At 40.6% G+C, this 24,243-nt stretch overlaps 1 protein-coding gene across 2 annotated transcripts; it reads right to left on the minus strand.

Annotated features, from left to right (window-relative positions):
* Positions 1 to 1,175: 1,175 nt before the first annotated feature.
* Positions 1,176 to 17,743, minus strand: rgs17 (regulator of G protein signaling 17). Of its 2 annotated transcripts, XM_042502140.1 has the most exons (6): positions 17,604 to 17,743; positions 14,373 to 14,764; positions 10,141 to 10,271; positions 6,044 to 6,118; positions 5,724 to 5,955; positions 1,176 to 4,610 (listed from the first exon to the last, which is right to left on the minus strand). In XM_042502140.1, the coding sequence occupies exons 2-6, from the start codon at positions 14,373 to 14,375 to the stop codon at positions 4,422 to 4,424; spliced, it is 630 nt and encodes a 209-aa protein (XP_042358074.1). In that variant the 5' UTR covers positions 14,376 to 14,764; positions 17,604 to 17,743; the 3' UTR covers positions 1,176 to 4,421. The 2 variants fall into 2 exon arrangements, with proteins under 2 accessions (XP_042358074.1, XP_042358073.1); XM_042502139.1 differs by lacking the exons at positions 14,373 to 14,764; positions 17,604 to 17,743 and adding an exon at positions 12,887 to 12,964.
* Between the last annotated feature and the right edge of the window lie 6,500 nt (positions 17,744 to 24,243).

A 24,243-nucleotide genomic window follows, 5' to 3' on the forward strand; every position in this document is an offset into this window, starting at 1 on the left:
GACTACGTGTGACAACTGATCGTCCAGTATCAGAATTGGTTAACTGCTCTGTATTCTTCTGCTTCTGATCAACTGAGCGCATGCATGCACAGCTCTTCATTACAGCAGCTAAGCAACATCAATCAAGTCCCTATCGGTATTAATGTGGTCTGCATGTGAGTACTGTATTGCCAAAGGTTAAATATTGTATATTTTCTGTTATAAAAAGAATCACTGCAAAACTGTTTGGCGATTATTGGTTTAGACTTGCCTTCTTGACCAAAGCTTTACAACAGTAGTAATATGACAGCTTGGTTTTGACCTGGCAGCTTCATCTAGTGAGCATTTCTAACACTGCAAGTCAAATTAAGTCTGCAGGAAAACACGAAATCCCATCATTCAATAGACGCTTTTTTCCATTTCAGTTCAATCAGAAGACCCGCTTTTTTGTTTTAAAGTCTGGGTAAAGCAATCAGCAACCACTGATTTCTTTCTCAACACATTATAAATATTATAAAACTCTTGTTAAAACGTGAGAAGACTGAATTGTGCAGAACGACAGTGGAGTTAGACCGGTAAACCGTTAAAGGCATGCTGGATGATGCACTAGAGCCAACATTAACATAATCCACCCCACTTCATAAAAACGAACAAGTCCCAGCAAAACGACAGACTCTTGTTAGCAGCTAACTTGGTAGCACAAAACACACATGTCTTTCTTGGGCTGCTGTGATATAACGGTTTCAGGGTGTACTGTGGTATGTATCATACAGTGTACATTTGCTAATCCAAGGTAAAAAATATTCAACTGGACGGAGAATCTCACCTTTATGCACGTACTTTCATTCAATAAAAAATGGCTTCAAGTTTCAATTACAGTAATAAAAAGTTTGTTGAACAAAAAGCTCTTCTGTTTTCATTCTTTTAAGAGTAAGTGTAATTGGTAATAGTAACTCTGAAGTACCGTGATTTTGTGATTTTTTGTGAGACATTATCGTACCATAAAAATCTCACACTGTTGCAACCCGAGTCCTCTGCGCTGAAGGTCGAGCCTACATGCAGCTACAGACTCTTGTTAGACGCTTAAACAGTATCATAGGAACACACACGCTCCAAGCCAAAGAACGAGAAAGCTGCTGCGTGCAGCTAACATTAGCACAAAGCACACATCCAAAGCACTAAGCAGGAACTGGCGTCGGGCCGACTCATGCAAAAAAAGACCGAAAGGTACGTTAGTGACGGATAATCTGCTTGTGTTTATGATCATGGCATTTAAGAGAGTTGTTTATTTATGTCATCATTAGACTGTAAAAGCTGAGAGAGCTTGTGAACATCGCAAACTCGCTGCTCGCATCAAGCATGTAGTTTGACAATCCCCCAACGACTTAGAGCAGATAATACTGCTCATTTTTCAAAACCTATTTTCAGGGCTGTCGGTGTTAACAGTGATATTTGAATATTTTTGCAAATTTTGGGCTAGAAATTGCTACAATCTTCAAGCTGAGCATACAGATGCAGCTAACCAGACTAATGTCAGAGGGCAACTGCATCACCAAAGAGGGAAAAGCCCTGTTCTGGAGTGTGTGAATCGCCACAGACCTGTGGATAAAACTAAAGCTGTCAACCACAGCATGGCTAGATGTGTGGCAACTGACTGCAGACCAGCCAACATCAGTCGACAAATGCTGTCATTTGATCAATCAAGACAATATGGACAAACTTGCATTTAATATGGACTTCAAAACGGTTTTGAAATGTAAAATAATGGAACTGTAAACATGCAAAAAATAATGTGGTTAATAACGGTTAACTACTGAAGTTCAGCAATTATCATGATAAAAATCTTAATCCTTTGACAGCCTTTCTGTTTTTACATTCTTGGCATTTTTTCTTAGAGTCAAATTTGGCTGAGTGTAAGTGGCACATTTTTCTGTGTTATGACTCAATACACATATTTATTTTTGCTTTACCCAGACTTTAAAGATGAATTGAATGACCTGTTTCCTTATTCAAGTCCTCTAGTAAAACGTGCAAATGCACACTACACGCAGACAGTTTCCTGAATCATCCAACAGTACCATTAAAACATTTCGAGTGTCCTAAAAAGTGTCGTGTTTAGTGATTAACAAGCTAAACTTCTGACAACTCAACAGCAATCTAACATAATGGGACACTGCTTCAAACAGACTCCAATCTATAATCACTAACTACATCCAATTGCACTTCAATAGTCTGCTATACATCCTGCGCCGGCTACTCTTAAATTTAATCTAGACCAAACTTGGCACGTGAACTTCAGGTAGTTTAAAGGAGGTGGCAATACGGATGCCTACATTTATCAGTGAGGAGTGGCACTGTTTCGTTGACACTTTTTAGACTAACCAAGAGGTCAGCGCTCCGTCATGTGACACAAAAAATACTTGTAGGCCAAGTTAATTGAACAAAATAGCATATACTGCACTCATGCACTTTCTACTGCACATCCACAGGCCGGGAACGAATGTTCACATCATTAAAAAATAACAAAAAAATGTCCTTTTATATACTTAAAGTGTTAATGGGACATTTGGCAAGACCCCCTTAATTTTTTATTTTTTTTTCTAAATTTTTATGTTAAGTGTGTAACTGCACCATACACACACACATAACCATTATCAACGCATGCTGTCAAAGTCAGATTAGAAAAACAAACCAGAGTGTGTGAGGGCTGGCAGTGGGGTGGGGGTTAGCATGGCTAGCACAAGCATGCTCACTGCTCGCCTACAGCATGCTGAAACCTAGTTAGCAGCGTTGAGAAGGCTAGCGTGTAGCAACGTCTTTGCTAGCATGTTAGCATTATTACACCAACCCTCCTCACTAGCTCTGGTACAAAAATGAGTGTCTTGAATGGGCAGTAGCTTACTGAAGGACTACACTCTTCCAGCTCCAGACATGCACCAGAGTGGCCGAGACTCAGCAGCCGGTCACATCTGATATCTCTTCACAGCATCTTTGACATCATGTTTGGCACCCGGGTCACGAATCTGCAGCTGGATGTCCAACTCCAGGGACTACAGCAGCTAGAGCTAGAGCCTTAAAGACAAAGGCCAGGGCTTAATAACCCTCCCAATAACATCTGCTAAATCTGGTTCTCCACACAGAACCAGCTTTCCCTAATGCTCATAAACCCCCTTTTTTCTGCACAACAATTTCAAAATGTAGATGACTATTTAGGAGTTTTTTTTCTTTCCCCACACTGGGCACCTGTGCTTGTCAGGCTGTGATGGTCTGAGTTGGAGGGAGGAGGAGGAGGAGGAGGAGGAGGAGGAAAAAGATGGGAGGTAGGGAATTGTTGGACAAACTGTGGTTGCTTTCCAGGACAAAAAAAAACCAAAACTGCAGCGCTTGTGCTGCCTTTTCTTACATGTAAAGGCATTGTGATTTTCTCAGTGGAGAAATTTTTTGTCTAAAGTTCATGAGTAGTAATAATAATACATGTAGCTGCCCAACCACAATTCTAGCCCTTACTTCTCCCAGTTAAAGAATCCTAAAGAAGGAAAGTGCTTGGACAGACGGACGGATGGATGGATGGATGGATGGGTAAAGGCTGCTGCTGCCTTTGCTGCAGAAGCCGTCAAATCTCAATTAGAAAAAAAACTGCAGTAAGCTTAAAATTGGCAGAAGTGTACTTTTTCCCTTCACTGAATACAGACATCCAGACAGAGACAGACAGGTCCCCTGTCTTAACTCAATATTCAAAAACGGTTGCAGTCCGCGGCTTACATCGTCAAGCTACTGTAGAGAGAGAGAGTCACATGCAGAGCCGGTGCTTCCGCCGGTTAAACGGGCCTAGACGCCCCAACTCCCACCAACAACTAGGTATCATGTTTGGACAGCAAAGGAATAAAACTTAACACATCTGAGGAATGAGACAGAATTAGAAAAACATATGAAAGAATGAGCAAAGAGAGAGAGTTTTAAAGTGAGCGTGAAAGCATGAGGTCTAAATATTACAGTACACGAACAGTTGGCCTGTCTTTTCTCTCTCTCTCTCTCTCTCTCTCTGTCCTCACCGCCTGAGGAGTTCGTGTCCACAGTTAACCAGCAGCTGGCCATCGGGTTGGCCGTCTTTACCGACAGCTGACAAGCGGGTTGGCCGGTCAACCGTTAACAAACAGCACAAATTTGCTAGCAAAACAATCACTGGCCAGCATTAATTAATGGTCTTAAATCGACCAATAACCAACCAGCAAAGGCCGACCTGGCTCCAGTGGAGAACTGGATATAAATTGCTTAAAAAATATAAATAAAAAAACAACCAGCTATCTCAGATGTCACTCAGTCGTTTCAATCAAAAAAGAGGGAGAGATTTTCCAAACCCGACTTCTGGCACCATAGTAGTATTTGAAGTTTAAGTAGTAGTCTCGTTGGCGTACGATGGCGATGAGGGAGGGTGGAGGGGTCTAGGTGTCGAGGCAGGTGCGCCTCCTGTTGGCCAGGAGGTCTCTGTAAACGGAGGAGTTGAGGAAACGGGGGTAGGAGTCGCGGTGCATGAGGGTGTAGATCTGAAACTGGGCCTCCTCATACATCATGTTGCTGGGCTCCGCCAGGCTCAGGTTTATTCCTTCTCTGACCCGCGAGTCCAGACTCACCTGGGGGGAGGAAAACAAATTTGATTTATGAGCCATGGCGTTTATTTCAGTGATCTAAGTAGCAGTGGCTTTATTAACACGTTACACAGACTGCAAAACAAGACGCACTTAATAAAGTTACATACAGTGTCCCGTTTCCTGTTGGAATGGGACACACTGAAATGGCTACTTGGCCCTCCAAATGGACGTTTTTCAGAGGCAAAAACTCAAACTGGATGTTATGAGAAATTATCGGCCGGACAAGTAACAAAAGAAGCCAACATATGTATATTTACTTTAATGAACATTGAAAAATTCAGATAACCATCGTATTAACTCAGGATGGGGATCGAAACCCAGTTCTATTGAGGACCAAAACCTGAAAATCAATAACATTTGAGCTTATAGATACTGCTGTCAAGTCTCATGGGTCCTATAATATAACGTTACACTCGAGTCGAGTCACGTCGTTAAAATCCAAGCACACCCAAACTTTGTCCCAACAGTAATAAATAGTAATTTAATGTTAAAATCGACAGGATTGGCCAAATAAACGAGGTTTCACTGTGATGCGTTTAAAGTAAAATGACTATTAGACAAAGGTTAATAAAATGTCATCATGATGTGTTCAAGTGTAACATCAAGAAAATGATCATTTAGTTTTTGGCAAGAAAATTAAATTAATTCAGTTGTTTGGGTGAGAAATTTGTTTTCCCAGTGATATGAAATGGATAGTAAAGATGTAAAAAAAATGTTTTTCAGTTAGTGCTGATATATTTTTGCTGTTGTAAGTTTTAGATTATATTAAAGTGGTCCCGTTACATCAGCCATGTTTAGTGAAGGCTAGAAATGTTTTGTTATGTTCAGAAACATCACTTGTTAAGCAATGAAAGCAAAACCAGTTCTGTTAAAAACGTAGTCACCTCGTCTTTCCACTAAATAATAGAAAAATATCGATAGAGACTCGGACCATTAAGGAATTTGATAATGGTATCAATATCAACAGTCCCCATCCGCAGTATTAATTTAGCGTAATGTTTTTAATGTATTAAGATCCTTTTCTTCTGTTAAGTATAACAACAGATGCATATTTTTGCTCTCTTTCTGCTAAATAAACATAAATATAACTGGTACCTCTTTGGGTGATAATATGGACACGTAGTCTTCATAGATGATCCTGGACTTCTCCTCCACCACCGAGGGAGTCGTCTCCTTCTTCAGCTCTTCACAGGCCAACCAGAAAAGCAGGTTGTCCTCGCTGTACTCCGAGCGCAGGAACTCCCGGAAGACCTCCCGGCCCTCAAGCGAGCGCAGCATCATTTCAAAGCTCCGTGCCCACGACAGCGCCTCGTCTAGACTGGGATGTCTGAAGTCAGACAAGAAAAAAACCAACACATGCATATGTGTGAGGGCGACAAAATATAAAGGGCTGGGGGGATGAAGGCTACACTTACTGTTCTTCCGTAGCTTCAATACTGTCCATCTTGGTGCAGGTCTGTCGTTCACTCCGCTCCATCCTGTCTTCATTCCTGGATTGGAGACGAGAGATGAGTAGTCTCAAACTCAAGTCTGAACATGTTTCTGGTAGTTTAACTTGTAGACAGGGAATCTTCATTATCTCAAAAGTCATTTTCGTCCACTTTTAGTTACACATCAGGTTATTTTCTATAATAATGCACTGCAATAATGCATTAACTGCAACAAAACATCATTTAGAAAGGAAGTGGCTATTTATTCTAACATTTAACATCCTTTGTTACAATCCAGGAAAAAACTACACTATATCCAAAAAAATCTATTTCTCCTCTTACTGCGGACGTCCTGGGCCACTTAACAACATCAGTATCAGGGCTTATCGAGTTTGTCTGTTGTTCCACATTGGCTGTCAAATTATTCAAATGCACTCTGTTAAAAACCTGGAATCACTTTATAATGCACAGCGTCGTTAGCAAGTGAACCGCAGGGCTGAACGAGTAAATAAACAGCAGCCAGGAGTTTCAATTAATTATATCCAAACTGACAGAATGCATCAGTGGCTGTCAGCAAGCGTAGCTGCTTTGGGTTAATAAACACTTTAAATATTCCAGCGTTCCAACATTTTACTCTGTCTAAACCTTCCTACCACTGAGATAAATCTGCACTGTGCAGCTGCACAACGTAAAAAAGTATTGATGAGTGAGCTGTGTGATATAAATAACGGATCAGGACTCAGCGTCAGCAGATTCTCCTGATATGGACCACGATTCAGAGAGGGACAGAAAAGCTGTGACACAAAAAAGATATTCCCTTTAAAATGAAAGTAAAGAAAGAAGTTCTTTATGTGAACATCATTTCAGTGCCTTATTATATTGAGTATCGCAATACAAGTAATGGTGGGGGTCCAAATCTCAAACATCTATCTTGTGTAAGAGAGGCATTATTATTCTAGTTATTATTTTCATTAACTACTTCAGGCTCATTGTTCTTATACAGTCCACTTTTTCATGAATACTTAGAAATGGAACCCTGCACTGCAAACCGGGGAAATGTTGAGTTTGGAAGGGGAGGGTCTAAGTTGTTGAGGTGCATTATGGGAAATGTAGGATCGAACGCCTTTGGATACTTGAGACATAAGGCCTGCAAATTTTTCAAATCAAAAGTATTTACAACGGCAGCGATGCAGAGTTGCAACAGCTACCAGAATCTTATTGTGCCAGAGCAGCGTCTGAAAGGCTGAGTAAGTTGCTGTGGGTTTGGTATGCAATGCTTTTGCTAAATTTAAAAAGAATAATAAAGTTTGCTGTCTTTGGACTACGAACATATACTTTGTACATGGGGTGCTCGCTCCACCAGGTGAGCTACAGGTCCCCATAGAAAATTGAACTTTACTGACAAAAATGTGCTTTTTTGCTGCGTATTATTAACGTTCTACGTGAAGGTACTCATAACAAAAGTAACAGTTCAAATCAATAAACTGACGTGCAAATAAATCACATGAAACAAAACACCCGTAGTGTGTAAAGGTTTCAAAAGTGAATATATCTCCGCCTGCTTAAATTATGACCATACTCTTTAAAATTGGTAAATTGGAAGTAACCAGATTTTGCGCAATTTGGATACTAAGTTGTAGGAGTACCCCTTGACATTTTTTTACCATCACATGCAGCCTGTCATGGGGTGCATGTCAGCGATACTTAACAGGGGATAAAAGGTTTGATTCACAGCCCCTTGTGCACTAAAAAAACTTTTTCTTGGTGCAGAAAATGTTTTATTGTAAGAAAACGTTTTCAAGCAAACATTCAAAAATCTAGTCACAGCATCTCACTTCTCCGGATTTATTGCCCAATTTTGTTTGAATTTGCAGACACTATCTTGGACTTTGGGATATTATGATGATCACTCCTGACATTTTACAGCCCAAACAATTAATCAATTGATCGAGAATGTGATGGGCTGATAAATCAATAATGAGGTGCAGGTGCAGCTCTGCTCAGCTCATCTCTTCCAGCTGTGAAGCGCACGGTGAAGCATCGGCGTGAGCTTCAGACGACGCATGTTCAAAGTCCATGTAACAATAAATCTACAATTAAACCTTTATGTAAACACTCGAAACACACATGGTAGCCGCTCTGTCTGTCGTAGCTCAGTCACACTTGCTGAGTCCACAATGCAACACACACTGTGCTGTCTATTTTTGCCCCACCACGGAGGATCTTTCCTTCCTCTTGCTGTCTCTTGTCAAAGTCCCCATTGTGCGGCAGTAATGGGCGCAGCTCGCCACAGCCCCCGGGCGCCCTCACAATACAGCTAAATATACAGGCTGTTCTTCACAGCTGTTTTGCATGTGATGTGTGGATGGAAATAGAAGGCACCCCAACGAGATAAGGGCCTTGTGTGAGGGTGGGTGAGCAGGGATTAGAAGTGGAGAAAGAGTGGGTAAGAAACAAACAAAATGCAGACCTGAGTGACTCACATGGATCTCTACCACTTGACTCAGCATGATAGTAAAAAAAAAACCACACAAAACACGTGACACACAGAGCATTCAGTGTCTTGTGTATTCACACAAACCTACACTGAAAAAGTCAAAGTATCCCTCCGAGCCTTAACACTAAAAAAAATAAACATACAGGGAGCTGAGTGAAAATGTGCAGGCTCGTTCTGGAGATGTGACAGCAGCGTTTGATTGAGAAACACACAGCGGAGTCACAGAGCACTCACTACAGGCCCAGTCCACAAGCTGCCACCACTTCAGATGAAGTGGTGTGAAAGAAGCAGCACATTCACCATTCACTGCCTGAAAACAATGTCTCATTCACTCCTCTCTCCCAGTGAGAGTGCAGCCACAGTGAGGCAGCAGCAGGAGCTGCACAGCTCTTTCTGGTTCTGCTGCCTTGCTCAGGGGCATTGAGGTGCAGTAAGCGTTTGTGCAAGTTTGTAATCTTGGCGTGTTGGCTGTGTAGTCTTTTTCTTGCTAATATGAAAATGTAAGCCAGGAATTAAAGCCTCAACTAATGATTGATTTATATCAAGTAATCTGTCATTTTCTTGATGAATTACACATCGGTTAATTCATAAAATGTTACAAAAATGATACAGAAGCCCAAGTTAACATCTTTAAATTGCTTTTTTTGTTTCGCAAAGCCAAAGTTAATGAGTTTACAATCGCAGAGGATTAGGAAAAACAGCACATTTTGAGTGTAAAAATTTAAGTTGTCAATGAATATGGGGTCAATGAAAATAGCACTTGGTACCTGGGACACTTCTGAACAGTAGAAAACTAAGATAAACTAACTGAAATTGTTTTAAACTATGTGATCCACCACAGCCAAGCTGTATTTGACAGAACTCGACTTTAACTTCTGGCTTTTTTAATTGTTCAGCTGTGAAAACTGTTAAAATACAGGTTTGTTTGTTGTCGTTGTTTTACTTGCTCCCAGGCTTCCCTGCACTGGATCAGGCAGCAGCACTGTGACACAATAAAGTCTGTTTCTATGGAGCCCAACATCAGCAAAACATCACACATGAAGTTCCAGGATTAAAGGTAGGACTAACTGTTTGCTGTTTCATGCACAGCAGCTATTTTTTATTTCCTAGTACAACTAACAATGTTTGAAAACATAAAGCTGTAAAGTAAAATGTCATAAGATCCAGTTTGTTTTTTTAAGTTTTTCTATCAGCGGCACATGGACCGAGGTGTTGGATGATGCTGTGAGAGACAGAGAGTTTTATTGTGATTTAAATGAAGAAAATTTTAAAACATCCAGTTAGTGATGATGGCCAGACACTCATGCAGAGCAGATAAATATGAGGTTGCCGGGGTAACGGACAAGTAAAGTTGTGTTTCATCTGCATAGCACTGATAAAACACACAGCAAAACGGATGAATTAATTGCCCTAAAGCTGGCAAATATAATTAAAATAAAATGGGGCCAAAATTGACCCCTGTGGCACATCACAGGTTAAGGGAGCGTTAATTAATGTAAATTTATAAAAATAATGATTGTAGCAGCTTTAATTATGGAATTGTTATTCTGAGTTAATGGGTAGTGCAGTTACAGTATTGTCTTACCAGAGACACTTGCAGCAGCCGCACCAGCAGAGGCAGCAGGTGTTGGGTCGGGGCTGTCCAGGGGCCTGGGGTGGGGCCTCGATGTGCGCCGCCTGCCTTTTTCTCATCTCCACTCCACTCACACTCCGGGGCTTCGCAATGAAAACACAGAAAATAAACACAGTTTGATACACATCAAATAAATAATTTGGTCCCCACGTTTTACTTTTGGCTCACTAGCAATGTGGGGGCGAAATAAAATATATTGTGTGTGTGTGAAAGAAATTAAGTGAGAGACAGAGCGCGAGAGAGAGAGAGCACTCAGGCAGGACGGAGAGGATTCCCTTCCTTGTACGGTGTGAAGGTTTCTGACATTAAGCCAAGTCTTTCACTTGGCTTTGACAGACGCTACACACACATTTCGACGAGTGCAGACAGAGAAACAAGCTCTACATATCACACACGCAGACAGGCACACGAGCAATTAATACACAATTTCATGCACACTCTCACATTAACCTGTTGCTGCCTCACAGTGTGCACGATCCTTTGCAGAGGCAGGAGATGAGGCTTTAAGCAGACACACACCTTAAATAATGAGGTGCTTCTTTTGTATAGTGAGAAGTACTAATGTTTGTCTAATTGCATCATTTTTCTGCAGACACAGTATTTATGCTGTGATGTTCCTGTCTCTGAAATGCACTGTTTGATATATAAAACATGTGACGGGAATGTACAGTTTGTGGTAACACCAGCATTTAGTACGGCTGTGCGGCTGCACTACACAGCAGTGCTTTGCACTAAATGCTGTGTCAGCGTCCTCACAATGACTTTGCTGACATGCTGATTGTAATAACTCTGGTTATCATCTCAAGAAGAACATTAATGTCTGCACGACGTTATATGACAAACCACCCAATCACTGTTTCACTCAAAACTTCTCACATTGGCTTCAGACTGAAAGTCACTGAAATCGTTATGACTCATCAGCTGAGGACCTTGAGTCTCCAAAAGACCAAATCTTATGCCAATCTTTCCAGATGCTATGGTATGTCTTCAATTTGCTTGTTTTGCCTTATAGTCTATAACCTTATATATTCAATTAAGTGCTGATGAAAAATCAAAAATTTGAATGACCAGTCTGGGGTGCCTCAGTCATCTGAGGTTTTTCTAGGTTGAGCTGTCATTTTTTGATTTTGTCAGACATGTGCAGTGTACTTCTGTGGACATTCGGACCCAAGATTTAGCTGCAGAGTAAGGGCTCATTGGTGCTCCCCAATGCAGGCAGCTGCAGACCGAGACCCAGGGTGAGTCTGACTGGGAGAGTCGGCTGCCACGAGGAAGACAGGCTTTGCCTGGTCAGGCTCCGAGATCTATCTGCTTACAAGTGGTAAATTACAGTTGGTGTACAGCTTACACCAACTTAATATGATATATAGTCTCAAGTTTTTGTTGAATATCAAGTGTCAGCAAAACATGTTGCAGCACATTTCTGATGCATCATTAGCATAGTTAGCAGGCATTAGCTCCGAGGGCTAACTTGGCTTGTTTTGCATGAATGTAGAGATGCCACCAAAATGTTGGAATGAATGGCTATACTGCACGCCGATCCATGCACATTAATAATATCGAATGAGATGCTCTGTGGTTGTCCATACCACTTAAGGGCATTGGTATTGATACTAGTATTAATACTCAGCCCAACGATGAATGTACTGCAGAATCCCGCTCAAAATCTCAAATTATGAAAAAAAGGGAACGAGCAGTCGAATATTCCTAATGGATGATTCTACTTTGTGTACAGGCCTAATTTACTGTCATGTTACCAGGAAATGTTTGACATTTTTGCTTAAAAAATGACTGACATGACATGACTGAGTGAAATCTTCCCGATTAAAACCAAATTCAGCTTTGAGATTGGCATTTTGTGCAGTGGAGGAGGTGCATGAACAATTACTGCAAAAAGTTCTTTAATGTTATTGACTACAGGGGTCAGAGAACAGGACCAGTTTTGTTCTTCAAAATGTGCGTGGGGGAATTGTTGTAATTTAATAAAACACTTCTGGCTGCTCCTAAAATTCAATAAAAACTTGAGGATGGACTATGCAGTGTTCTCCAAAACTTTAGCAAGACTTTTATGAGCTCTTCCTCTGCCACTGCTGCTATACTTAGACATCATTTTACCTATCAGCCCCAAGTAAAAAAAGTGTGCATCTAAAAACTACTGTACATACTCTGCTCCCTCTGAAAGTGCCGGTGATTGCCCAGGGTTTCCTCTGGCCTTTAGAGGGGCTGCGAAGGTGAACGTGCCTTCGGCTTTGCGGGGAGAAGGAGAGTGAAGAGCCACTTTAACATCACACAACAGCCCTGAGAGGCAAACACAGCACCTTTCAACCCCTTAGGCTCCTTAAAATAAAAAACACTACTCTCTAACAACTCACTGTAATATCTGAGATTATAACATATGGTATAGTCTGGCAATGCTTTTTTCTGTCTTCCTCCAAGCAGAAGATAATAACACTTGGCTAGCTTTTTATGCACTAAATTATCCTAAATTACCCTTATCCTGCTTTAAATATAATAGGTATCTAACATAAAGTCCGACAGCCAGAATCTAGAAATGCAACAAAGATCAGCAAAGAAGAGAGTGCCACAACAAATTCTTCCTCTGTCACCAGACTGAGGAGATAATAATGAGCACACACTAATTAATTGCAGTCTTGTTGTCTTTGAACCAAACGTGCTTTTAATGAAACAAAACTCTTACCTGCAAAGTCATGGTTCAAATTAAACTCCTCATTAAACACTCAAAAATCCAAATAAAATAAAGTGTGCTCGGGGCTTCTTTTCCGTCCCCTCTACTCTGCACACACATGCAGTTTTCTACAATGATGATACAGTACATGGCAGGTTAAGGCTGAGACGACCTGCCTGATATGCAAATGTTGATGCGTGACCAGCTGAGTGGCCATCAGTTATTCAGCGACCAGGTAGCAGCCGTGGAAAAACACGCTGCTGGATGCAAAACATGGTGAGGGTACGGCTTTGTTCTAAACCGGGAGAGGCCGCATTGACAGAACATGCAAATATGGAGTGAAAATACAAATACACCTGGATGAAAGGCAACAAAAAATAGGGATGATGAAAAAGAGAGCTACAAGATTGGTCATAAATGCAGTGGTTTTATAAAGAATTCAGATGACCAGTCCACGTTTAATTGGATCCGTGTGAACCCTGCAATTATCACAAATCATCCAAGCCCCAAAAATCAAAAGTTGCCAGATTGGGTTAGGCAAACACTGTGTAATAGTCACATATTGTGGTCTTTTACTGAAGCTATAAATCGAACATTTATTCTTCCATTCATGGACAGTCATTCATACTCAAACTGAGCACTTCAGAACTGTAAGGGACTTGCAATAGAGGTTGACTGTATTTAGCAATAACTTTGCAACCAGGTGAATCATGCTTTTGTGGAAATGTAATAATGATTTGCTGCTTTTCTACTCAAATCTGCCTCCTCTCATGTATTACCAGTAAAACACTGATTTCATCTCAGTTTCCTCCAACAGAAGGGAAGTAAAAGTTTAAAAGACTGTCTCCCTACCAAAGAACATAAAGGACCAGGTGGGTTTCTTTATATACTATTATATATTTTGTTCATATTTTTTGCTGTTGTTGTTGTGTTACACTTGAGGCCACATTTCTGAGTATCTAAACAATAACTAAACTAATACTGTAACTAAATGATAACTATTTTAATTATTATCTCATACTTTTTCAGCCAGCTTGTTTGGTTTATCAGCCACATTTCATATCAACTTGATCACAAAAAAGGATTCGCTTGAGATCACTTATATAAAGTTAGAAAGTTGAACTATAAACTAAATAACTGCGACATCAGTGAGTGGCAGAGTTGTATAAATAGTCACCCTTTGTTGCAAAGGCAACGTGTGGGGGGCTGATTCTGATCGTACATGATCTGATAAGTTTGGCTATATGTGGAAGCTGTGTTTTGGGGAAACCGTGTGAATGTTGTTTGCTCTGCAGAAACCTTGATCACAAAATGGTCATATTGAATTAAGATATTAATTTTCACTTTGTTGGTTTATCTGCATGTTGGAGACATTTTACACCTCACTGAGGAAAACCAACCCTTTATCGAACTTTGTTTTTTCATCTTGATTTGAAGATTTGGAGATACTATTTAGATACTACTAATAACAATCATATTGCACAGAAGTCAAACTTACCATGAATTAGTGAGTTCCTAAAAACAGGTCAGACAGAGCAGTCATGGCGTGAGGTAATAGGTTGCTGGATGATAGCAGGCTGGTTGACGGAGTGACTGACTGGTGGACTGTCTGGGCGTCTGTTTGGCTATCGTACTGGCTGTTTGGCTTGTTGGAGGGGAGCTTCTTTTCACCGCAGGGAACAGAGGTTACTGGTCTCACCATCCCTGACCGACTGGCACAGAAGGGGACAAAAGCGCTGAGGTGAAATGTAGCCACTTCCTCTCCTTGTTTCCTTATTTCGCTTGCTCCTCTTCTTATTTCATTCGCCGTCGCCTCCTAGGCTTCCTGGGATCTCGGTGAAAGGGTCATTTATGGACTGGAGAGTGCAGGGAGCGGTGAAAGTACAGCATCTGGAAAAAAAACACGCAGCAAAACAGTCACAACTGTCTCAGATATGTCTTTGGCATTAATGTGCTGCAGTTCCTTATCAGTAATTATGGTTCACACCAATACATCCATGTTAAACTACCAGATGCGGCCAAAACACGATGAAACCAGAGGGATATCCAGAGGCTGCAGATGTCCGCCATGGGCAAATGCCCAATCTCACATTGTTGACAGAGGTGAAACATAATTTGTGTATCTGCCCCGTGTTTCCGATCTTTAAAATTTAAGGGGTTCTTTCTTTGCCCATGTTACACCATTCCACCAAGTTTCATGAAAATCCACCCCGAGATGGTCCATAATACTGCTGACAGCCAAACACACACTGAAAAACAAAACCTCCTTAGCAGAGACAACAAACCAAATCAAGAAATGACAGACGATGCTGTCATCATTAAGTTTAAACACTTATCATGGAAAAGACTGAGTCCATTGTTGGTGCCACGACCCGACACTCACTCACAGTCAGAAGCTTTTTGCCAGATTTTGTCCCTGATCCTGCATGTTTTCATACAGGAATTACTGTTGAAACAACTTGCTTCCTCACAAGAGCACATGTTGACCTGAACACTGGAGACTCTTTATCTTCTGAACTATCTCCAGTCTGTTGCAACTTAGTGACTAAAATTAGCAAGTAGATGACACTGAAGAGCAACGGGACAGAGATCAGCCAATCTCCACATGAATCACTAATACGACTGTGTGATATTTGCAATTATATACCAGAGAAACTACTTAAACTATTCTTAGTAGGTTTGCAGCCTATTAATGTTTCTGTGACACCTTACTTAGATTTCACATATTTTCACCTTCAGTTTTTTTGCCTAAACACAGCTCATTTTCACTTTGTAGCACAAATCAAAAGTTAGAATTCACTTGAAGCCATCGTCCCTCCCATATGACACAGCATGCCATCTCAATACTGTTGAGCTGCTAAACCATCAAGAAGTTTGAAAACAAAAGTTTCCCTTGTGTAATAAAAGTCTATGAAGAGTGCAAAGATAAGGCTTTTGTGTTGCACTTGTGAGCGTGGAACCAGGAAGAAGATGGCCAGAGTCCCTTAAGTAACATATGCCTCCTAAAAAGGCAAGATTTACCAAAGTGCCGGGATGTCTCTAAAGCCTGTCAGTAATATGTCTGGAGCTAGAGCTGATAAAAAAAAAGATTAAGCGATTGGTTTTCCTTTAGGGACAAGATTTTGGTTGAAAAAAGGTAATAAATCCCAAAATATATTATCACAATACTCAGTAGGGTTGCAGTAATACACCAGTTTTAAGGTGTACTGTGGTATGAAAGTTGACAATTATTATACTGTGTATATTTACTTCTTAACGATATTGCAAAACAATGCAACAGGATGGCAAATCTCACCCGTTTTAGTTATTTTCAAAAGGGTGACTTTTTACAGATACTTTAATAAAAATGGTTTCAAGTCTTAATGATAGTAACAAAACATGCGTTCAACCAAAACAAGCCCTTCTTCTTGTTTCAGTGATTTTTCCAATAAAATGCCAAAAATCCACTGTTATAGCTTCTCAATTGTGCATAGTTACACTTTTCTCTGCTTTGTATCACTGTAAACTGATATACTTGGTTTGTACTGTTGATCAGACAAAACATTACATTTAAAGCCACCATCTTGGATCTCGGGATTGAAATTTTTCAGTATTGACCGATGTTCTATAGCTAAACTGTATCGAGACAATGATTAGCTGATTACTGGATAATGAAAGTTATTTGCAGACTGAGCGAGAAACACAAATGAGTTATGACTATACATATATGACCAATGAGAGATTAAGTCATGTTAATGACGATTATAACAAATGCAGCAGCGAGTCTACCTCACATCACAGCTATCTGTCAAAGAAATAAGCACTCCAGCCGTATTAACTCTATAAGAACAAGCAGGATATCACTCAGGGATCTTAACTCCACATCTAGAGAAACTGCCGTTTCAATGTTATGAGTTATGCATCTTGAATAAAAATATCTCCACCCTAAAAGCCCACATAAGACAGCTGCTGTTGGATGTAACCTCTGTGACTGAAGAGTAAAATGAATTAATCAGGAAGTCTCCTATCACTAAAGAGGTTAAAACTCCAGCAACAACTGCACTATAAAGACAACTTTTTTGTCAGATGAAGGTGTTTGGGGCCTTCATCAGGGTCATCCTCCTCTGACTCAACACACCCATGGGAGACTGCAGTGTGGGTGCTCCCTCAGCTGTGCACGACATGAGCAGTGCATGGCAGTAAAGAGGAAGAAAAGGTTAAATTGGGTGTCAAAATGAAGTTGAAGGAGAAGCAGACAGTTTGTGTTGGGTGCATGGAGTGAGCTGTCGCAGCACTGGATCTGTTGCATCTGCCTGAAGGCCTGTGCATATCTTCAGATAAGAAGTGGGCAGGCTCATCGGACCCTGCTCTTTCCCTCTGTGCACTAGCGGTGCTGGCTAGCTGCTGGTCTGGGTGTTTTGCATGGTTTCTCCTGCAGCTGTCCGGTCCGGACCATCTGAGCCCCGCCGCTGCAGGTCTGAGCAGCCGGGGAGAGGAGATCCCCTCCCAGCGGAGTCATAACGCGACCACAGAGAGGGCTGCACGGCGCTGACTGTCGCACCGATCATTTTTCACAAATCAAACACCACCCACTTTCTAATGCTAGCTTTAGCCGACAGCCTGAGATCCGCTATCTCTCGCAGCGAGAGGAGGAGGTGGCAGCTGAGCAGCAGCAGCAGCAGCTAGCGCCGTGCTAACGTCAGCTAGCCAGCCCGTGTGGAGCATTAGCGCAGAATAATCAGCATCTTACCCCCTTTGCGTTGGGCTGTCAGTGTCCTACGGTGATGGGTGTGAAAGCGCGATGTCCCGATGCTTATTTAACGACATCATAAATGGGAATCCTGCGGTGTAATGTCCATCGCCGCTGTTTTTCTGCCATCCGCCCCACTTCAGCACCGAACGCCGCCGAGCCCCTGGATGCACTGCGCAGGCGCGCTGCCACCGCTGCTCTGTGGCTGCAGTCGGTGAGAAGATGCACTGCTGAGGCTCCACACTGCACACACATCACATCTCTGCTGCACAGGAACTCCAAAACTCGAGATATTATTTAAAAACGCTGCTTTATTGAGTTTCATTATTTTATTTTCTTCATTTAGCCTTTATTTAACCAAGTTTGTCCCATGGCCAAAATAACAGCAACATAGAGTTTCACAGATAGCCTAAATTTGAGTTGTTAAATATTAAACGATCTGATAAAACAGTTGCACATACACATCCTGCACTCAATAGATTTCACCATAGTTTTAAACTAGGGATGCATAATATTGGATTTTTTGCAGATATCCGATATGCCTATATATAACATTAAACAACTAATTTTTAAAATCGTGATTAATTGCAGAATTTCAATACTTTCTCCCATTTTAATCACATGTTTTCAATTCCATTAGTATGCATAAACAGTTATGAAATCCATACTGACAAGGTGGTTGTCCTGGGAAAAAAAACTGCATGGGGCTGGCATATCATGGGCATGTCTGTAAAAGGGAGACACATGGGTACCCAGAGAACCCATTTTCACTCAGATATCTTGAGGTCAGAGGTCAAGAGATCCCTGCGATATCACCATTGCCAAAATTTTGACTAACCTTGGACCATTATTCAGCCCCTTACTGAGTAGCTAGCATGACATGATTGGTACCACTGGATTCCTTTCCTTCTAGTTTAACACGATATCAGTATCTTCACTCTCACTCGATATGACTGTTGCGTTAATGCTAACCAATATCGATATATTCGTGCTTTTCCCGCCTAATTTTAGTGATCATCAGGTCTCTTCTGTTGTGGAATTAACATCATATTATGCATACTCTTATCATGATTGCCCAGCAGAGGACATAAAATACAATGCTTTTGAGTGTATGTAATAGTTATTCATTGGACAAAATAAGAAAAATACTTTAACTTGATGTTTTATATATGCTCACTTTGTCAATTTAAAGATACCAATGACATGTCACTATAATCACGTATCCCTATTTTAAACCCAGTCAAGGTCACCCTGTGTAGAAGCTTATGATAATTCTGCAGATTGTTACACGCTGTAGGTGCAGAGAAACTACCTACCTCGTTTTTCTCAAATGCAGTTCTGTCTTTGGACACAGCAAGATTTGAAAAGTCCTGCAAACAGAGATTACAATTAAAATATGCCATATTCAAAAGTGTAGATAAGTAAGTAGGAATTTTACCAACACATACCAGAGACTGAGGCAGTGCGTACATAGAGTAGGCCAATTCACTTTTTAAATTTTTTGACTGCATTTAATATTAGACATTTCCAAGAAACACATCAGTAAAAACATCTTCAAATAACTTCTGTCTGAAAGAAAAGAGAACCAACACAAGTTGGTAATAAAGTTCAGAAGGCCACTATTCAGGAGGAAGTGTATCCTCAAGTCATAAACAAAAAAGCTTTTATAAACTCATCACACAACCTCCTGTAGTGTAACGTCAAAGCCATTTTTTGTAAGAAATTCAGTCATGCACATTTATTTTTGTTATAGCATTTGATTGGGCATCACTTTCATCTTATTTTAGAAATGCCCTCCCCAAATAGTGAAATGTAGTTATGACTCTGAATACATAGCCTTCTATTGCTGGAGTGCCTGTTGAGGGTGTTTATAATGAACATATCATTTTATAAGTGTATATTTGGTATTTTAGAACATCAGTATAATGATCCTTTAGTATATTATATAGACATTTGGTTATTTTGTGGTAGTTTAATTGGTAATTGGTGGACATTTATATTCAGTGAATAATAGAATGTAAACGTTTCTCAAATGAAGGCTTAATAAAGGACTTATTTTTCCTCCTCATCTTCTCCTTTTTCTTCATACTCTTCCTCCTCTTCTTTTTGATCAGATGAACACAGAAGTACAGAACCTACATGACCTCATATAGATCTGCTCTTATAAAACAGTGGAAATAACATGCACAGGGCATGCATGACTACGACAAGTCACTTGAACTCAGTTTGAGACTGTGCCGGTGTTTTGGGCAGTATGAAATGTCAAAATGTAAGATTATACAGAGGTTGAATAAATTCTGTAATCAGTTTTAAATTCACAGTAACTTTATCTAAGGTCAAGCAGCAAGGCCTGTAAATGGGTGTTTGATTTTTCACAGCTGCAGGAATTCATACTCTAGAAGTCAGACAGCTAAAGGTAGTTTACATCTTTCCCCCAAAAAATCTTTAACGAGGAAGAAATTGGAAGAAACCACAGGGGGAGCAACTAAGGAGTAATCCCTCTGCTCGGACAAGCAGATACGCAGTAGATGTTGTACACGATGAACAGATTAACATAATAAAATCACAGAAATCCATGCAACAATATTATACATAGTCATGTGTCATCCATTCAATTTAAGTCACATTTTCAAGATTAAATCATTATTGCTGAACTTTTGAATAAGTGCCTCTCAGTTTTGTGTGTGGATGTTTCTCTCAGTCAGCATGCACCGCGTGAGTCTCCTCCAGTGAGCCTCAGCAGTGATATCTAAACTATATTTTCCTACTGTTAACACAGGGGGGCACCAAAACTCTGCTCTCTCTCTCCCCCTCACACACACACACACACACACACACTGATGCAGCAGTGACAAATCTTAATGCGTGCAGTAAATCCACTTGTTCACATTGCATGAAAAGAAAATGACAAGAACATTATCAACGCTACAGTAGCAATTAGAGGATTTTATCTGTCAGATAACACATTTGGTTTCAGGGGTGCGTAAAGACAATCATCTCCTGGTTTGGTGCTTTTCAAATCATTTCAGGAGGCAGAGCTGTTTCCAAAAACTAGACTGAGGTGAGCACTGCATGAAAATAATATGTATTTAATTTATTTATTTAGAGCCTGGTAGTCCTCCATCTTCATGCATCTGACACATTAAATATTCAAGTATGGGCAACTGCGACTCTCTAGAGGGAGGATGGTGAAAAGGTCCTGAGAGGGAAGCCCTGATGGAACATGTGTATGTTTCCTTGACACCGCTGGCTCATTAATAGGGATCTGAAGTGGCTCGGATCAACACCTGTTTTCTTCAAGCGCTGAGGAGTGTAGCACTGATTTGCATGTGAAAAGGTCAAAAGCAGGACTCTGCTTCATCATGGCTCTCAAACATGCAGCAGCGAGTTCTCTGGCAGCGAGGGATGCATGTAATGAACAAGACAACTGTGTGTGTGTGTGTGTGTGTGTGTGTGTGTGTGTTTGAGGGATGAACATTTAAGTCACACAGAATTCAAATACTGCATGTGCAAGGGGTTGTGATTAAGCAAATAAAATAAATAAAATGGAAATTAGTCTGCAAGCATTAGTGTTTGTGAAGGAATCAGTATCTGCGGAGGTACTTGTGGGTGTTTTTTGTGAGATAGATGGAAGGGAATAAAATTAAGGGGGGCAGAGAGTTTTGGAAACATGGCAATCAATTCAACACTTTTTTCGACAATACAGTCTGGACCAAAGTGTTGGATCAACACACAGACCAACATTCCCTTGAGCCACACTGCTGTGTGTCCCCTCAATCACACCTTAACCTGCTGACCATAATACCATCTCTGCTCCAAGACTGTGTCTGTGGAGTTATCTTTCACCCTGTGGTCATTGTGTTTGCGTGATTTATTGAGCCGAGCTCAGACAGCCTTCTGGGCTTTTTCCGGTGGTAATGCCTTTGACTGTAGTTACACCATCGATTCCAAAAAAGTGTGGATGCAGTGTAAAACATGAATAAAACCAAAATGCAATCATTTGAAAAGCTTGTTTGACATTGGTAATAATTCAATAAAACGTCACTGGTAAAGAAAATGGAACATTTCAATCTATAAAAATAATCTAAAATGAAGAATAGAGACACAGGAGAAAAGCATTGAACATGCTAACTGAAATTTAATTCTCAGAGAAGCCTCTGTTTGCAATGCCAGCTTTAAGACACTTCTTGTATGAAGAAACTAATCTGGCATAGTGTTCAGATGTGATTTTGGCTCATTTCATCACACTATATCTTGAAGATTTTGAGGGGGGTGTTTATGTATTTTGAGAAAGGATTTTCACTTTTTAAAACTTGAACAATCAAATGCTTACTGGATGCTGTTCAAAGAAAACATGATGTATCGTGGTAAGTCTTTGTACTGCATGCAACTCAATACATTTCGAAATGGCTTTGCAAATAATTATATTCTGTTTTTATTTAGGTTTATACAGCATGCCAACTATTTTAAGGTTGTATAAATGTGTTAAGGTCAATGAGATAACCACACAATCTTACAGAAATATGTGAAAGGATCATCAGTTCTTAACAATACAGTATGTGATGGTGGGCACAAAATGTGTTAAAAAGAAAAGAAAAGAAAAGATTTAGAGAATGAAAAAATACTTTGTAACGTTCAGGAAAAGACCATGGCTTCAGTTAAAATAACTTTGTGCTGTTACATTAAATGTCTCATCTCGTAACTACTTTGACTTTTGATTTCACATGGGACACAAACAGCGGTCTCCTGGTTGAAAGTCCAGATTGATTTGACCCTTCCTGCCCAACCTACGGGGACTTTCTCGCTCTTTACACTTGATTCGTGTGTGCAACACGACAAAGGTCCTCATTGACTTTGCATTGGCTTTCGTTTTATGTTTCCAGTATGTAATTTAACAAATTTCTTGCCCACTTACACTTATTGTGTTGACTTTGAGGCCACTTTTTGTATTTCAGACCGGACTGGAGGTAAGAGAGGGAAAGGAAGAAAGGTGGGTGGACAGACAGGTATGCTGGTTGAAGCCTGTGGTTGTACTCTATGGAAGTCTCACAGAGAAATCATGAGGACTGAACGCACATCTACAGGAACATAACAGGTCGGGCAAATCAATAACTCATAAGGACAGCAAGTGTCTGAATCACCTAAGTGTGTGTGTGCACTTCAGTACAAATGATTTTATCTGGTTGAGTCCAAGTGGATAAATAAAATCAAAGGGTAACTGAGTTCAATCTAGATGACAAAGAGTCAAAGCAGGAAGGGTGTAATACTTCCCTTGTGTCCACTTAATACAGATTTAATGAACACTAACACAGTATCACAGCTTTTCTACATCTTTCCTCCCTTCAGCAGCTCAGCATGAAGATGTGAGCTTATTCTTAATATTAACTTTTAAAATTACACTGAGAAAAACACCTTATGAAAAAAAAATTAGATGGCCGTTAAAAATGCAAGAGCTGCCTCTCACCAAATCTGTCATATTCGAAGGTTGCTGTTCAGAAATGCATTCAGTAGTCACTATAGCCCTTTCCCACAGTGATGGATTTGAAGCCTGCCCAGGCGAGTGTGAAGACTTTATACTTTTTTCATGAGAAGGGCAGATGATAGAAGGCTTTAAAGTCCTCCGCCTGTCTGTCGCCTAGCTTTAAAACGGCAGTTTTTCTTATTCACTCTGATTTGCAGTATTACTTGAAGCAGCTCAATATAATCTTGAACAATCTTCTCCTTTTCTATGCTGTCTGAGTGGTTACTTACCATTAACTTAAGAATCAGACTGTCGTGAAGTGGTTCGGGGAATTGTAATGTCATTCAGTCCACCACTTTGGGCCAGACTGAAAAATATCCACAACCACAAGATGGATTGCCGTAAAATTTTCTTCTGACATTTACGTTTTCCAGACAATGTGTCATAATGACTTTGGTGATCCCTTGACTTCTCCTATAACACCACTATAAGTTTGACATTTGTAGCTTGAGTGAAACGTCTCGACAAATATTGGATGAATGACATTTAATACAGACATATGTGTCCCTCTCAGGATGAACTGTAATAACTTTGGTGATCCCTTAACTTTTTATCCAGCGTCATCATAAGGTCAAAATTTTAAAATTTGTCCAAAACCTCAGTTTAGGACCCTTGCAAACTTGACTGCCGGGATGCCAACAAACGAATGAAATGTCTGAGGTGTGTTGGACACATCCACTACCTCCTCTGCCCATCCTCTCGTTCCGTATATTATGTCTTTACCAGCAGCGGTTCAACCTGATGCTGTTCTATGCCATATCATGCGGACGCTACAGCTCCGCCATGCCGCACATTCAAGTGACACCACCTGGCCATGTGTCAGGCTGCTGTGGCAGGTGCCGCCCAGCTGTCCGGTGGGGTATAGACCCACCGTAACCGCATTCTCAGGTGATGCCATCCAAAGGTGTATCATGCAGACATGAAAGGTGGTGTTTGGTGTCCAGATTGTATGCCGAAAGCACTCATTCAAAGTGGCAATAAAGCTGCACTAATGTTTAGTGCTAATTAGCAAATGTTTGCATGCTAACACACGAAACTAAAATGCTGAACACGGTTAACATTATATTTGCTGAACATCAGCATGTTGTCATTGTGAGCATACTAGCATTTAGATCAAAG

Source organism: Plectropomus leopardus, chromosome 15 (assembly GCF_008729295.1).
Source record: "Plectropomus leopardus isolate mb chromosome 15, YSFRI_Pleo_2.0, whole genome shotgun sequence".
Lineage (NCBI taxonomy): Eukaryota > Metazoa > Chordata > Actinopteri > Perciformes > Serranidae > Plectropomus > Plectropomus leopardus.